At 47.1% G+C, this 13,659-nt stretch overlaps 1 protein-coding gene across 1 annotated transcript in view; it reads right to left on the bottom strand.

The window, feature by feature from the left end:
* Positions 1-10,950: 10,950 nt before the first annotated feature.
* The window catches only part of STAG3 (stromal antigen 3), a 33,710-nt gene continuing 31,001 nt past the window's right edge, over positions 10,951-13,659 (bottom strand). The window contains exons 32-33 of the mRNA XM_007955883.1: positions 13,124-13,195; positions 10,951-11,064 (exon numbers count right to left, since the gene is read on the bottom strand). Of these exons, the coding sequence (XP_007954074.1) occupies positions 10,951-11,064; positions 13,124-13,195 (186 nt within the window). The remainder of the gene's footprint in view (positions 11,065-13,123; positions 13,196-13,659) is intronic.

The following is a 13,659-nucleotide window of genomic DNA, read 5'->3' as shown; positions in this document are numbered from 1 at the left end:
CACAGGAAGTTTTCATGTTGGGAGCAGGTGGGGTGGGAGGGGGAGTAGCTTAACCCCACTTCCTGTTCTCACCCTGTCACCTCAGAGATGGTGAATATGGTATTCTCCATCCCCCTCCCTCAGGAGAATTAAAATGACAGTGACAAGGTTTTCTCTGTCCCCACAGGCTGTACTTTTGTGTGAGTAGGGCAGGGCAGGCTCAGCTTCCTCTCACAAGCCACCTGCTGGCAGCACCAGCCCTGGGAAGGGTGCAGGGAAGGGGGAGGGAGAGTGCTAAAGGGGCAGGGAGGCCGCATGTTCTGACCTCCTCTAACCCCACAAGAGGAAGACAGAATCACCATCAGTAGCCCAAGGCCTATTCCTGCGAGGCCAGACATGCTGCCTCCCTCCAGCCCTTTCACCAATTGTTCCTCCCGCAGCACCCACCACCTCTCTACTGGGTTCGATAATTTGTTGCAGTGGCCACACAGAACTCACAGATTATGGGGCTTAATAGGGAAGCACCAGGCTACAATTCAAGTTCAGGAACAATGCTCAGTCTCTCTCAGCCCACCGTCCCTCAGCCAACAGTCTCTCACAGTCTCTCTCCCAGCAGTGCGTGACTCTCAGTGTCTCTCTCAGCAATGCGTGTCTCTTGTGTCTCTTTCCCAGCAGTGCATGTCTCTCAGGAGCATGTGTCTCTATGGAGCGTGTTTCTCTCAGGAGTGTGTTTCTCTCAGGAGCACGTTTCTCTCAGCAGCTCATCCTTCTCAGCCAGCAGTCAAAGAGAGACTTCTGCCTCTAGGAGGCCTCCCTTTGAGCCTGGCAGAGTGGCCAAACTAACCAATCATAACATCAGAATTCTAAGCACCTGAGAAAGAGCAAACTTCCCAGACCATTGGTTTGTGCCACTCCCAACAGAAATACCCCAGGTGGATAACTTTTACAATTGGGAGCTCCTCAGTTGCTTACAGCAAATTCCACCACTGACTTTACAAAGACTTATGGCTAGAAAAGCCATACGAGGTAATTTACTATACCACAGACAGATACTGAGGTGGATTCTCCAAAGATTCTCCTTCCATCAGCAAGTGGGGCCACTGGTTTCTCATTAGGAGCAAGTCTCAGAGCCCTCCCCTCATCCAACTAAGGGGAAAGGATATGAGGAATTTGAGAAAAGGAAAACTCATAGGCAGAGGCCAGCAGGGAGGCCATCTAAGAACCAGACTCAGTTGAGCCCACTGCATATTTACTGAGGACACCTGAACTGGCCTTTAAACACTCTTCTACTTGCCAGTGCAGAGTCCATGGTGGTGGAGTAAGTGGTTAAGTCTCAGCTGCTAACAGAAAGGTTGGCAGTTCAAGCCCCCCCCCCCCCCGCCGAGGCACTTTGGGAGAAGGCCTAGGGATGTGCTTCCAGAAAATCAGCTGTTGCAAACCCTCTGGAGCACAGTTCTACTCAACACAAAGGAAGCCACCATGAGTCCGAATGACCCAATGGCAGCTGGTACTGGCTCTGTGACAGTGAGTCCCACATTTACTTCCCTGGCCCGGACCACATTCCTGAACTCCAGCTTCATGTATCCAGCTGCCTACTTGTCATCGCCTTGGGGGTGTGAACATCACAAATCAGGCTTGCCCAACATTGCACTCTGCTCCATCTGCGGCTGTGCCCATCACAGTCTAAAGCAAATTTCTTCCAGTTGTTCAGGCCAAAATCAGTCATCATTTATTTTGTATGTGTGATTTGGGTGAAAGTTTACAGGGCATATTCGTTTTCCATTCAATAGCTCATACACACTGATTGCAATCCCCACAATGTAAATGTAACAGCTCTCTTCCCACTTCCTCCCTGTAGTTACCTTTTCCCTGTGCCCTTCTCTCCTATGCATTCCTGCTCTCTGAGCTGTCTCCCTGTGCAAATGCAGCCCTTCTGATCTCCTATGGTTGATTGTTCCAAGGAGTGTACTCACCTGGTGTAATTTAATTGTTCACCTTCTAGACCTGTCTGTTGTTTGGCTAGAAGCCATGGGAGTGAGTTCAGTTCCAAGGCCCAAAGGGTGACTAGGGGCCAATGTCTATGGAGTCTCTATTAGACCAGTAAGCCTGGTGCTTTTTATGATTTTTGAGCAAAAACAGTCATCTTACACTCCTGTTTCACATCCAACGCATCAGGAAATCCTGTGGGATTTCCCATCCAGACCAACTGACCATGTGTCCTCACCTCCGTTGCCACCTCCTGATTCAAAACACCATCACCTGGATTTCAAAATTTCTCACTGTTCTCCCTCTGCCTTTCTTCCGTCCGTTCTCAGTACAGCAGCCAACATGATCCTGCATCAGCTGGTCACAGCACTCCCGTGGCCACCTCATCCCATTCAAAGCAAGAGCCTGTAAGGCCCCCCATGATCCAGCCCTGCTTCACCCCTCAGATCTCCCCTCCCACCTTACTAGCACACATACTTGTTGAATTAAGACACCTGGATTTGGAAGAGGCAAAGACAAGATAGCAGTGCTTGCTAGAGAGGGCCTGGCCTCCACGGTGGTGGCTGGAACAGGCAGGGGGACGAGTGGCCTTTGTCTCCTGGCTCTTGGGTCCGTCATGAGCTCTGTTTTCTCCTCTCACAAAGTGTTGCCCCAGATTGATTATGAGCATATAAGGAATGCAAACCAACCAGGACACTGCTGGCTATGCAGTGACCTCTGACCCTTGGCTAAGGAGCAAAAAGCTTTGTGGTCTTATCCTGTGGTGCTAGGAACCTGAATCTGGGGACAGTGAGTAGCTGGGTAAGCTCAGGGTTAGAGCCAAGGACTCTGTCTTGAGGAACAGTCTGTCTAGGATGTGGTGAGAAGGGAAGGATAGCTGTGGTCCTCTGAGGCCTGGCTTGCCCACGTGTCCCAGGTGAGCATTCTTCTTTAAACCTGTGATGTCAGCCATAGGCCAGTTTAGTCTCTTGGGCAAACTGTCACCTCATCCACACCTCAGGTCCTGTAACACACTCTTCACAGGAGCCAAGATCAGTAGGGTCTCCTGGTCAATCATATCACCGCCCCCACCCCAGTTGGCTCTTGACCTTTGACCTTCTCTCAGGCCTATGGACCATTCCCTAAACCCAGCTCGTGCCTGTTTTCACCACTTTCTCTACTCTGGTTTCCAGGCCAGGGGGTGAGATCTGTGCAGGACTGACCCACTTTCAATTCGGCTTATCACAGTGTGGGGACAGGACACCTGGGGCACCTCGGGCTGCTGGCCTCCACCTCTCTACTCTGGAAGACCGTTTTCTCCCATCTACTGAAATCCTATCAACTTTGCAAGGCTCAGCTCCAGGAACCACTGCCAGGAATTGCTCCAAGGCTGTACAACCATTGCACCTGGCCAGGCTCTTCGTAGCCCTGGGCTGTGGCTGTTGGAGTAGGGGTCCATTTTCATAGTTTGACTCTAAGCCCTGGAGGAAGGGCCCATCTTTTTTTCAACCCCCACACAAAGTTCATAAGGGAAGGTCACAATCTTTCAAGCCACACACGCACACACAACCAAAAAACCAACCCTATTGCCGTCCAGTAGAATCTGACTCATAGCAACCCCTCCTTGGGTTTTCGAGGCAGTATCGCTACGGAAGTAGATTACCCAACCTTCCTTCCGAGGAGTGTCTGGTGGGTTTGAACCGTCGGCCTTCTGGTTAACAGTCAAATGCCTTAGGCACTATGCCACCAGAGCTCCTACAGAAGGACAAATATTGTATTAGTTCATTATTGTAAAAAGTCAAGGAAAGGTTTATACATGGAAGGAAACTTTCTTTATTGGTTACCAGGGGTGGGAGGGAACACTGCAAAAATAATAATAAAAAAGAGAGATGTCAATCTTTTAAGCCACATGGTCTTTTTTAACAGTGGACCTCAGCAAGTTCTCCTTATATAAGATCAACATAATGCAGAAAACAGCGAAGTTCTCCTTCAGTAGCCTGCTCTTTCCCATTCGCTTCTCGTTTCAATTTTCATGAAGTTAAAACTCTCGAGCCTTTATGATTTCTGGACTTTGTGTATTGCTTAGGAAGGCTGAGATTACAAAAACATTGCTATAATTTTATTTTTATGCTTAACTCTATGAACAGCTTATTCTTAGTTCATGAAGAATTTTATTTGGGGTGTCTATGTGTGTGTGTGTGAGTGTGTAAACTTCCAGTAACATTTTAAGTGGGGAGCCAGATGTCCCCAAACCACTCGTTGAATGAGCTCTTCCTTTGATCAGAAATTAAATTCCTACAAAGAATGGCTCTACTTCCGGATTCTCCTTCCTGACACGCCCATTGACTTGCTTAGTCTTGTTTCAATACCATGATTCTAACTAGAATATCTTTATGTTTTGATACGTGAGGGCAAGTCTACCTTATCCTTTTTCAGGACTTAGCTAATTCCTGAACAGTCTCCAGCATGTTGGATTCCAGAGGCACAAACGGTCATGAAACCCAGCAGCGTGAGCCCTGAATCATCAGCCCTGCCTCACTGGCTGCTTCCCCCTGTTCTGGAGGTACAGGCAAGATGACACAGGCCTGGTAATAACCACCTGCTACTGTGACATTTCTCTGAAACCCTGGCAGCCAAAGCCCAAGCCCTGCTACAATGAAAACAACCCGTGTGGTCTCTAGAACTAGGCCCGTGAACACTTGAACTGGGGCCATTATTTAACAACTGTGCAAATTTACGGTGACTTAGCTTCCCAAAGAAGCAACACCCCAAAAGGGATGGTGCTCTCTGCTTCAGAGGGTCACTAGGAGGCTTCAGTGACACTTCAGGTAGACATTAATTCTGCATTATGTCGGTGACCACCCTTTCATAAAATCCTTGAATTTAGCCTATTCTCCCCAGGAGATTGGGGTTAGTTTTTCGGGGGGCTTGTGTGGAAGAAGAAGTGACAATATGGTCATGATCTTTATTGTGCCTCCCTAGGCAGATCAAGGAGAGGAGCTCTGGTAGCTTAGTTCCTAAGGCACTTGACTGCTAACCAGAAGGCTGGCGGTTCAAACCCACCAGCTACTCCTCAGAAGGAGGATGGGGCAATCTACTTCCATAGTGATACTACCTTGGAAACCCAAGGAGGGGTCGCCATGAGTTGGGTCCAACTCGATGGCACATAACAACAACAACAGGCAGAACAAGTGGCCTTCAACTTCAGGTGAGGGCTGGCCCTCCACCTCAGATACCACTTTCTTAGAAGAGGTGGCTCCTCACAGTCTGACCTATACTCTAGCCACCATTCTGGGAAACCACCAGGTCCTCCCTGAGCAGTTCTTTTATAGGCTGGATGGGCCTAGTCCTGAGGCTGAAACACAGGGTCCTGGAGGGCCTCATGTCACCACATTGAGAAATAAAATGGCCAGAAGAATCCATTTACATAACAGGGTACGATTTTTGAGATAGTAACCAATTTTGTTTTCCCCGGTACTTCCTTCTCTTGCCCTCCTTTCAAGAAGAGCTGTTTCTGAGTTTCAGAGAGATGTGACAGGCGTGGGAGTGACACAGTTGTCTGTTCATCTTTCTGGCTTCTGGTGTCAAAAGCCCACCAACCTCTTTAAAGAATCTTAAGAGAACTTGTGGTTCAGATAAAATGCTTGAGAAAACCAGCGAAGAGGAGAGCTTATCCCACAAGCTGGAAAGAGGCCCCATCTTGTTCAGAAGAGAGCAGGTGAGGAAGCAATGGGATGTAGTTCCGGGTTCAAGGGACGAGGGCCAGACCTCCAGGAGGCGGCAAGACACTGGAGAGGGGGTGGCTGTGTGGTGAGTTCAAGGGCCGTGGCAGGACTCAAATTCATGGCATGGAAGCCTTGAAAGGGGCTACACTGTGCGGGTGGAGCCAGTCCTACCCCCACCCCACAATGCCTCAGCCCTTGACCCAACTCTAGGGAAAAGGATGGATGCTGGAAGAGTCGGGGGTTAAATTTTTCCCACCAACCAGGCAGAATACGAGACTGAAATACAAATTATGTTGTACAGAAAAATGTCTTCTCCCTCATCTGAGTTTGTGGAATGAGATGGCTACATTTGTTTTATTTTTACATATATTTTAAGTGTTGGGGAAAGGGTTACTTTTGTTCCTGTATGCTTGTAACTGCTTTCTGCTTTTCATCACATAATAGAAATAGTAAGCGGCAACACCTGAACATACCTCACACGTATGAGCCCAATACTCCCCATCACCTTATAAGGGAAGTAACTTGCCCAGGGTTGCAAAGCTTTAAGTAAGCGCCAGAGCTGGTACAGGAACCCTGATGTAAATTAGCCCCAGCGCCTACACTCTTACCACCTGTGTTCAACTGCCTCTCCTGAACAAAGCTAAATTGAAATTGAACTGCAAGTTTTATGTTAAAACAACAATGATCCTCTGCCCCAGCATGGAGAGCCTGCCCTTGAACCTAGTCTCCCACAGCAGAGACCTTGCGTTCGTGACTAGGTTAGGCACCTCCCATCCTCTGACCTCGCCTCAGAGAAGATACTGCCAGGACACAGGCATTTTAATTTTCTGCTTCTACCTACACCAGCCAATCCCAGCATCAGTTCTAACCCTTGGATCAAATGAAACACATTTCCTTTAAGTTCCCTCAGGATTCTGGGCTCCCTTGCTGACCAGAGGTCTTCTCTAATCTCCACGCAACTCCGATTCCACACACTTAGGTGTTTCTAGTCACTGCATTCAAGAGTGGCTTGTCTTGTGAATCCTTCCACATTTCATCTTATCCCAGGGAAAGAACAAGAGCTCAAGGAAGACTTCAAAATGTCTTGAGTGTGAAAACGAGCCTTCGCCCCATTCCTCCACCATTCTGGGAGACTGCCAGGTCCGCCCTGAGCAGTTCTTTCTATAGCAGTTCTTTCCACCACAGCCCCCATGTCACCCAAGCACAGACACTGCTGTCAGCGTCTAACCCTAGGGTCAGTGTTGCTTGGACATCAAAGGACTGACTGACTTATTAGCTGATGAGTTCTCAGAATCCTAGGGGAAGAAAAGAAGAAGGAAAAAACCAACCTCTTCATTTTGTATAATTTAGGAGATAACACCAATAACTCACTTTCCAGAAGACTCTATGGGCTTAAAGAAGAAAGCCTTACTGAGAATTACTGAAGAGACAATGTTCAGTGTTCAGCCAACAGGCAACATCCAGCAGTGCCAGCTCCTGAGGATCTTGGTTTGGTGTCATGAACAGCCCTGGGTTAAGGTCTGTCCTGTGCACAGGCCTCTACATCTTCTGTCCTCAGTGCTGGTCCTGGCCTGGTCTGGGTCGGCCTGACCAGTTGCAGGTGCTGCCCGTGAGGAGGCAGTGCAGGAAAGATGATAAACATTTCTAGCTTTTCGAGTTGAAATTACAATGAAATTAAGTTTTATTAATAAAAAAAATGGGAGCTCTGGTAGCATAGTGGCTAAAGCACTTGACTGCTAACCAGAAGGCTGGCGGTTCAAACCCACCAGCCACTCCTCGGAAGGAAGGTTGGGCAATCTACTTCCATAGTGATACTGCCTCAGAAACCCAAGGAGGGGTCGCTATGAGTCGGGTCCGACTCAACGGCACATAACAACAACAACAACAATAAAAAAATGTATTTTTAAAAAGCAAGTGTAAAGGCAAGACAGACTGGGAAAGGAGATGTGCAATATAAATCTCTGACAAAGGACACAGAGCTGGAATATATAAAGAGCTCTGACAAATCAATAATAAAAAGACAATCCAATTTTAATAAAAGCAATGGTCTTCAACGGGCACTTTACCAATAGGATATCCAAAGAGCTGGATAAGCATCTGAGAAAGTGCTTGCCATGAGGGAAATGAAAATAAAAACCACAGTGACATGCCACAATATACTACAAAGGGGGGGGGGAAGTCTTGTCAGACAAGTGATTTGCAAATATCTTCTCCCTATCTGCAGCTTTTCTTTTCATTCTCCTAACTCTGTTTCTTGAAGCAGAAGTTTTACACTTTGAGTAAGTCCAATTTATGGTTGTTATTTTTTCTTTAATGGATTGAACTTTTGGTGTTTTATCTTAGAACTCCTTGAATCACAAAGATTTTCTATCTTTTCTTATAAAAGTTTTATAGTTTTATGGCCTATGAATTAATTTGAAAGAAATTTTTAATTAAGTGTGGGTTGAAGTATGGGTTGAGTTCCATTTGTTTTAACCTGTAGATAGCCAACTGTTCCAGCATCATTTGTTGAAAAGAATATCCTTTCTCCATCAGATTACATTACCACTATTTGTTTTCAAACAATTGATTTTGACAAAGGTGAAAAAAACATCAAAATAATTGTTATTTAATTATTTTTTACATGTGCAATTCAGTGACATTAATGACACTCATCATGCTTTGATGTTTTGATATTTTTTCTACCACAACAGAGAGGAAAGCTATCATGCTAAAAAAAAGAAAAAGATTTGGCAAATGTTACGTGGTGTATATTTTCACAATAATAATAATAATAATAAATCAGTTGATAAAAAAATATGGGCAGTTCACCAAAGAGGATATTCAAATAGTTAACAAGCACATGAAAGATGTTCAACATCTTTAGCCGTTGTTGTTGTGAGGCGTTGAGTCCTTTGTGACTCATAGCCACCCTACAGAACAGAACAGAACTGCCTCATAGGGTTTCCTGGGCTGTAACCTTTACGGGGACAGATCACCACGTCTTTCTCTCCTGGAGCTTTCGGTCAGTGCCAACCTTCCCACTTAGCAGCCGAGTACATAACCGCTGCGCCACCAGGGCGCCTTCATTAGCCCATTAACCCCAAACCAAATCCACTGCTGTAAAGTCAATTCTGACTCACGGCGACCCTATAGGACAGAACAGAATTGGCCCATAGGGTTTCTAAGGCTATAAATCTACATATAGAAGGAGACTGCACATCTTTCTCCCATGGCATGGCTGATGAGTTTGAATTGCTGAACTTTTGATTAGGAGCTGAGTGCTTTAACCACTGTGCAACCAGAGCTCCTCTCATTAGCTATTCAAACCAATATCAAACTCACTGCCATTGAGTCAATTCTGACTCACAGAGACCCCACTGATTTTCCAAGGCTGTAAATCTTAATGGAAGCAGATTGCATCATCTTTCTTCCATGGAGCAGCTCGTGGGTTTGAACCACCGTCCTTTTGGTTAGAAACCAAATGCCTTAACCACTATACCACTAGAGCTCCTCATCAGTCATTAAGAAACCCAAACCAACCCATTGCCATCGACTTGATTCTGACTCATAGTGGTCCATAAGTTTTCCAAGCCTGTATGTCTTTACAAAAGTAGACTGTCTCATCTTCCTCCCATGGAGCAGCTGGTGGGTTTGAACCACCGACTTTCTGGTTAGCAGCCAAATGCCTAACCCACTGAGCCACCAGAGCAACTGCATCAGCCATTAGGGAGACACAAACCCAAACCACAAGGAGATGCCAGAGATAGAAGAGTGATGATCAAAGGAATGGAAAACAAGAGGTGCTGAGGAGGATGTGGAGAGACTGGAACCGTCATCCGCTGCTGGTGGGAAAGCTGCTCTTGAACAGCTTGGTGGTTCTTCAAGGAACATGGAACCACCGTATAACTCAGAAATCCCAATCCTCGGTGTGCCCGAAAGAAGTCAAGCGGGAACTGACACAGACACCTATACATCAATATTAGGTTCAGCACTTTTCACAACAGCCAAAAAGTGGAAGCAATCCAAGTGTCCATCCACAAATGAATAAATGAAATGTGGTACCTACACACAATGGTAGCATAGTGCCTAAGGCACTTAACTGCTAACCAGAAGGCTGGCGGTTCAAACCCATCAGCACATAACAACAAAAACAGCACTCAATGGAGCATTACTCAGCCCCGAGAGAATGAGGTCCTGACGTGCCCACAGCAAGGATGAGCCTGGAAAACATCATGTTGTGTGAAGTCACAGATACTGCATGACCACATTGTATGAAATAAGCATGACATAGAAACCAAAGCTTGAGAGTGGTTACCCGCATGGGAAGGAGGGAGACAAAAGACTCTTTGCTTGAGTGGCACACATTGACATGAGTGGAATAACATGGAATAATGAGGAAAAATATGGGGTAAAGGCTGCACCACCACAAGAGTGTAATCAGTGTCACTGACTTATGTGTGGGAACCTGAATTAGCAAATGTTTCGTTGTATTTGTACTGCTATTAAAAAAAAAAAAAAAAAAAACAAGTATCAAAATAAACTGAACTTTCATCCAGAACTTCACAAAACGCTGATTTTTAAATGTTTACTTATCACTCTGCTCTATTTCTTCCAGGATGCTTTAGCTACTGAAGGTCCCTTGACCTTCTGTATACATCAGAGGACTGGCTTTTCCATTTCTGCCAAGAAGCCTGTTGGCATTTTGACATAAATTGTGTTGAATTTATAGATTACTTCGGGTAGTACTGACATGTAAAAAAAAAAAAGACAACTTTTTGTACAGCAAAAAGGCATTTTGTGTTAATTGGCAAAATATTTTAAAATGTTTATTTATCATTAACCCATCCACTACACTTCTCACATATGTATTACAATGTGTAAAACAAGTAGTAAATGTTCATAGAATCTATACATTTTTTAAACTGGCAACGTGCCTAAGGCACTTGACTGCTAACCAGAAGGCTGGCGGTTCAAACCCACCAGCCACTCCTCGGAACAAGGTTGGGCAATCTACTTCCGTAGTGACACTGCCTCAGAAACCCAAGGAAGGGTCGCTATGAGTCGGGTCCGACTTGACAGCACATAACAACGTTCCTCAAACTTTTGGAGTCCTATGCTGAGTCCTATGCTGAGTCCTATGGTTCCCTGGTTCTGTTCCAGTTACAGTCACTGACCACTGAGCAACCTCAACCTTGTGGCATAAACTGCCACCATTTTATTATGGATCTGGGACTTGGAAAGGGCACGGGGAAGATCTGCCTCCCCCTCCTGATGCTGGAACACCCACACGTGTGACCTCTCATGCGGCTGCCTGGGCTTTCTCGCAGCAAGATGACTGGGCTCCAAGAGGGAGGATCTCAAGAGGCAGGAAGCGGCAGCCTGAACACGGGTGCGTCATCACTTTCACCACATTCTACTGCAGAAACAACACACAGCCCGGACCCAAGGGCAGAGGGCTGAGCCCCAAGCTCGCCACGCAAACTCCCACAGGCTCTGAGGCTGGAGCCGGATCCACCACGGGCTGTCGGGCTTCACCTGGGCACCCACATTTACAAGTTTCCCTTTTGATCTTGTGACTTACCCTTAGCTTGCTTGGTATTTCAACAACTTGGAATCCTTCCCTCCTGGATCCTTACTGACCTCCACACTTTACTCCTAAATTTCTCTACTCCGTTCTCAGATCCCATGAAAAAGGCTTTTCCCCCTGGCGCTGTCAACTTGAACACAGTTCTCTGATGGGGCTGGCACCTCCCAGGGCACTGATGGCTGAGTTTCCCAGAAGGGGACTCACAAACCCAGCTTCTCCTAGCTTTCATCTGGGGGCAGGGAAGGAAGAGGAAGAAGGGTGGAGGGACGAGGAGAGGAAAGGGAGGAAGGAGAAGGGAGAAGTGGTTCGGGACGACCACAGTCGGTTAACGTGACACGGCTATGAGATGACTACAGAAGGTGCCGGTCCCTTCTGCACAGACCTTCGTTGGATGGCTGTGTTCAGCCTGTGAGACCACAGCGAGGAACTGTAATTATGCAGATCACCAAGACAAGAAAGAAGGGAAATCGTACCTAAAAGCGGAAGCCGAGAGATTACTTAAACTGCAGAAGACTCAGTGACAGTAGAAAATGACAAGTGTTTTCATTCAGGTAAATGCCTGTCAAAGGGAACAGAGGGACACTGTGCTGCCTCAAGAAGCACAAGAACAAACCAGTCAGTTTCAAGGAGCCAGATTTGTGGGAGTCTAAGTGTGAGATGACGGTGGCTTGGAATAGAATGGTGGCAACTACAGGAGACAGATCAGAGACACGCTTCAGAGGACAACTGGAGAGGATCTGGTGAAGAATTAGATGGAGGAAGCAAAGGTTAAGGGGAAGTATGTGGCAAGTACTTGGGTTTTAGGCTGGACATTCAGGGTAACTTCTAAGTTTCCTCCCAACTCAGAGATATTGCAGTCCTATGAATTTCAAATTATGACAGGTGTCTTTGAGACTAGAGAATGAAATTACCCCTGGAAAGAACCCCTGATGCATGGACTGGCCTGGCCTACGTGCAGGTGGAATAACTGATTCACAAGGTACCCCCCCTCACCCTCCAGCCTGTCAGAATGCTACGTCTCCTCGTGTGGGCCTTAGCTGTCACCAGCAGATGAACTCCTCAAAAGCAGCCAATCTCTCCTAACTCCCTTGCCTCACGCCTCACCCAGCCACCCAGTCACTTAGTAATGCATCCTTGAGAGCTTGTACACAAAGCATTGGGTGGGGTGTTTTTGTGGGGGAGGTATGTGTGTCTATATACTGGGCCGGCAGTGTAAGGATGCCACCAAAGAACTTGACCTCTATCAGCTTAACAATTTCAAACCAGCCGATCCAAACACTTTATTGAGATAATCATTAGGGCACAAAAGAGGCCGGGAAAGATGTTCCAAAAATACAGGAGAACTATGGTCTTTGTACTGAACACAGAGGCAGTGCACCTCTCCAAATACTGAGGTGAAGCCTCCCCACCACAATACTCCAAACACAGCAGGAAACGGGTACTCTGCTCACATGCTGGGGTTTCTCTCTTTCAACACAAAGCCATCAGAGAGAAACGTCGGGTTAGAAGGGCAACCCCCAGACCTCTCCCTCTCTCAGGCCAGGGGGCTGGGGCTTGGAAGGACTAGTTCATTTTGCTCCTTTCTCCTGTTTGCCTTTTCCAAGTGGTTGTGTCACTGAGGTGGGAAGTGGAGATGGGGACGGGGAGACACTCTTGTCAGAAGTCCTGTAATGAGAAAGATGGAAGGAAAACACAAGACATAACCAACAGACCAAGGGGAGACAGGCAGACAAAGACAACAGGGTCCTCCAGACGGTAATTCAACTCCTTGCTCCCCCAAACCACAGCCTTTCTACCTATCTGATAAGGTACCCAGGTTACCTGCCAGCATGTCCCTAGCACACAATCCACTTAGCCTGCCTTCCAGTCTCTTTGGGACACTTGCCTCAATGTTCACCTCTGTAGAATCCAAGAGGTCCAGCCACTGCTCACCAGGGGAAGAAAAGCTACTTGGTTGCTAGAGAAAATGGGGCCAGAAGTCAGAAAGGCCTTTCCCCACTCCCATCACACACCAAACAACAACCAAGTTGCATTTCCAGTCTCGTAATAACACATGGGAGGGGGCCACGTAGGTACCCATAGCAGAGAGACAGATGCACGAGGGACGGACTGCGCCAGGCTATCAGGAGTCACCAGCGAAGTGCCCCCTCTGCCCCGCCCAAGCCCCTTAGATGAGTTCTGTGTGGTACTAGTGAATGAATTTCTACTGAGGGAACTTTAGGAACGAATATTTTAAAACAAGCCTTGCTCCCTGAACTCTGGCTTGAAGACGCCACGCTTTTTCTTCTGAGCACAAGACCTCCACTGCCCTGCCCCATTCCGTCCTTCCTCCCTCCAGTGCGGAGAAAGGAGCAGAGGAGGCACGGCAGCCACTAAGGCTAACGCAGCCCTTCCCAGTGTGTGAGGTGCTTTCACTCGTGC

The sequence above is a fragment of the Orycteropus afer genome, unplaced genomic scaffold (genome assembly GCF_000298275.1).
Source record: "Orycteropus afer afer isolate SDZICR_OR568_19922 unplaced genomic scaffold, OryAfe1.0 scaffold00542, whole genome shotgun sequence".
Classification (NCBI taxonomy): Eukaryota; Metazoa; Chordata; class Mammalia; order Tubulidentata; family Orycteropodidae; genus Orycteropus; species Orycteropus afer.
This window is presented reverse-complemented; position numbering and strand designations above follow the sequence as displayed.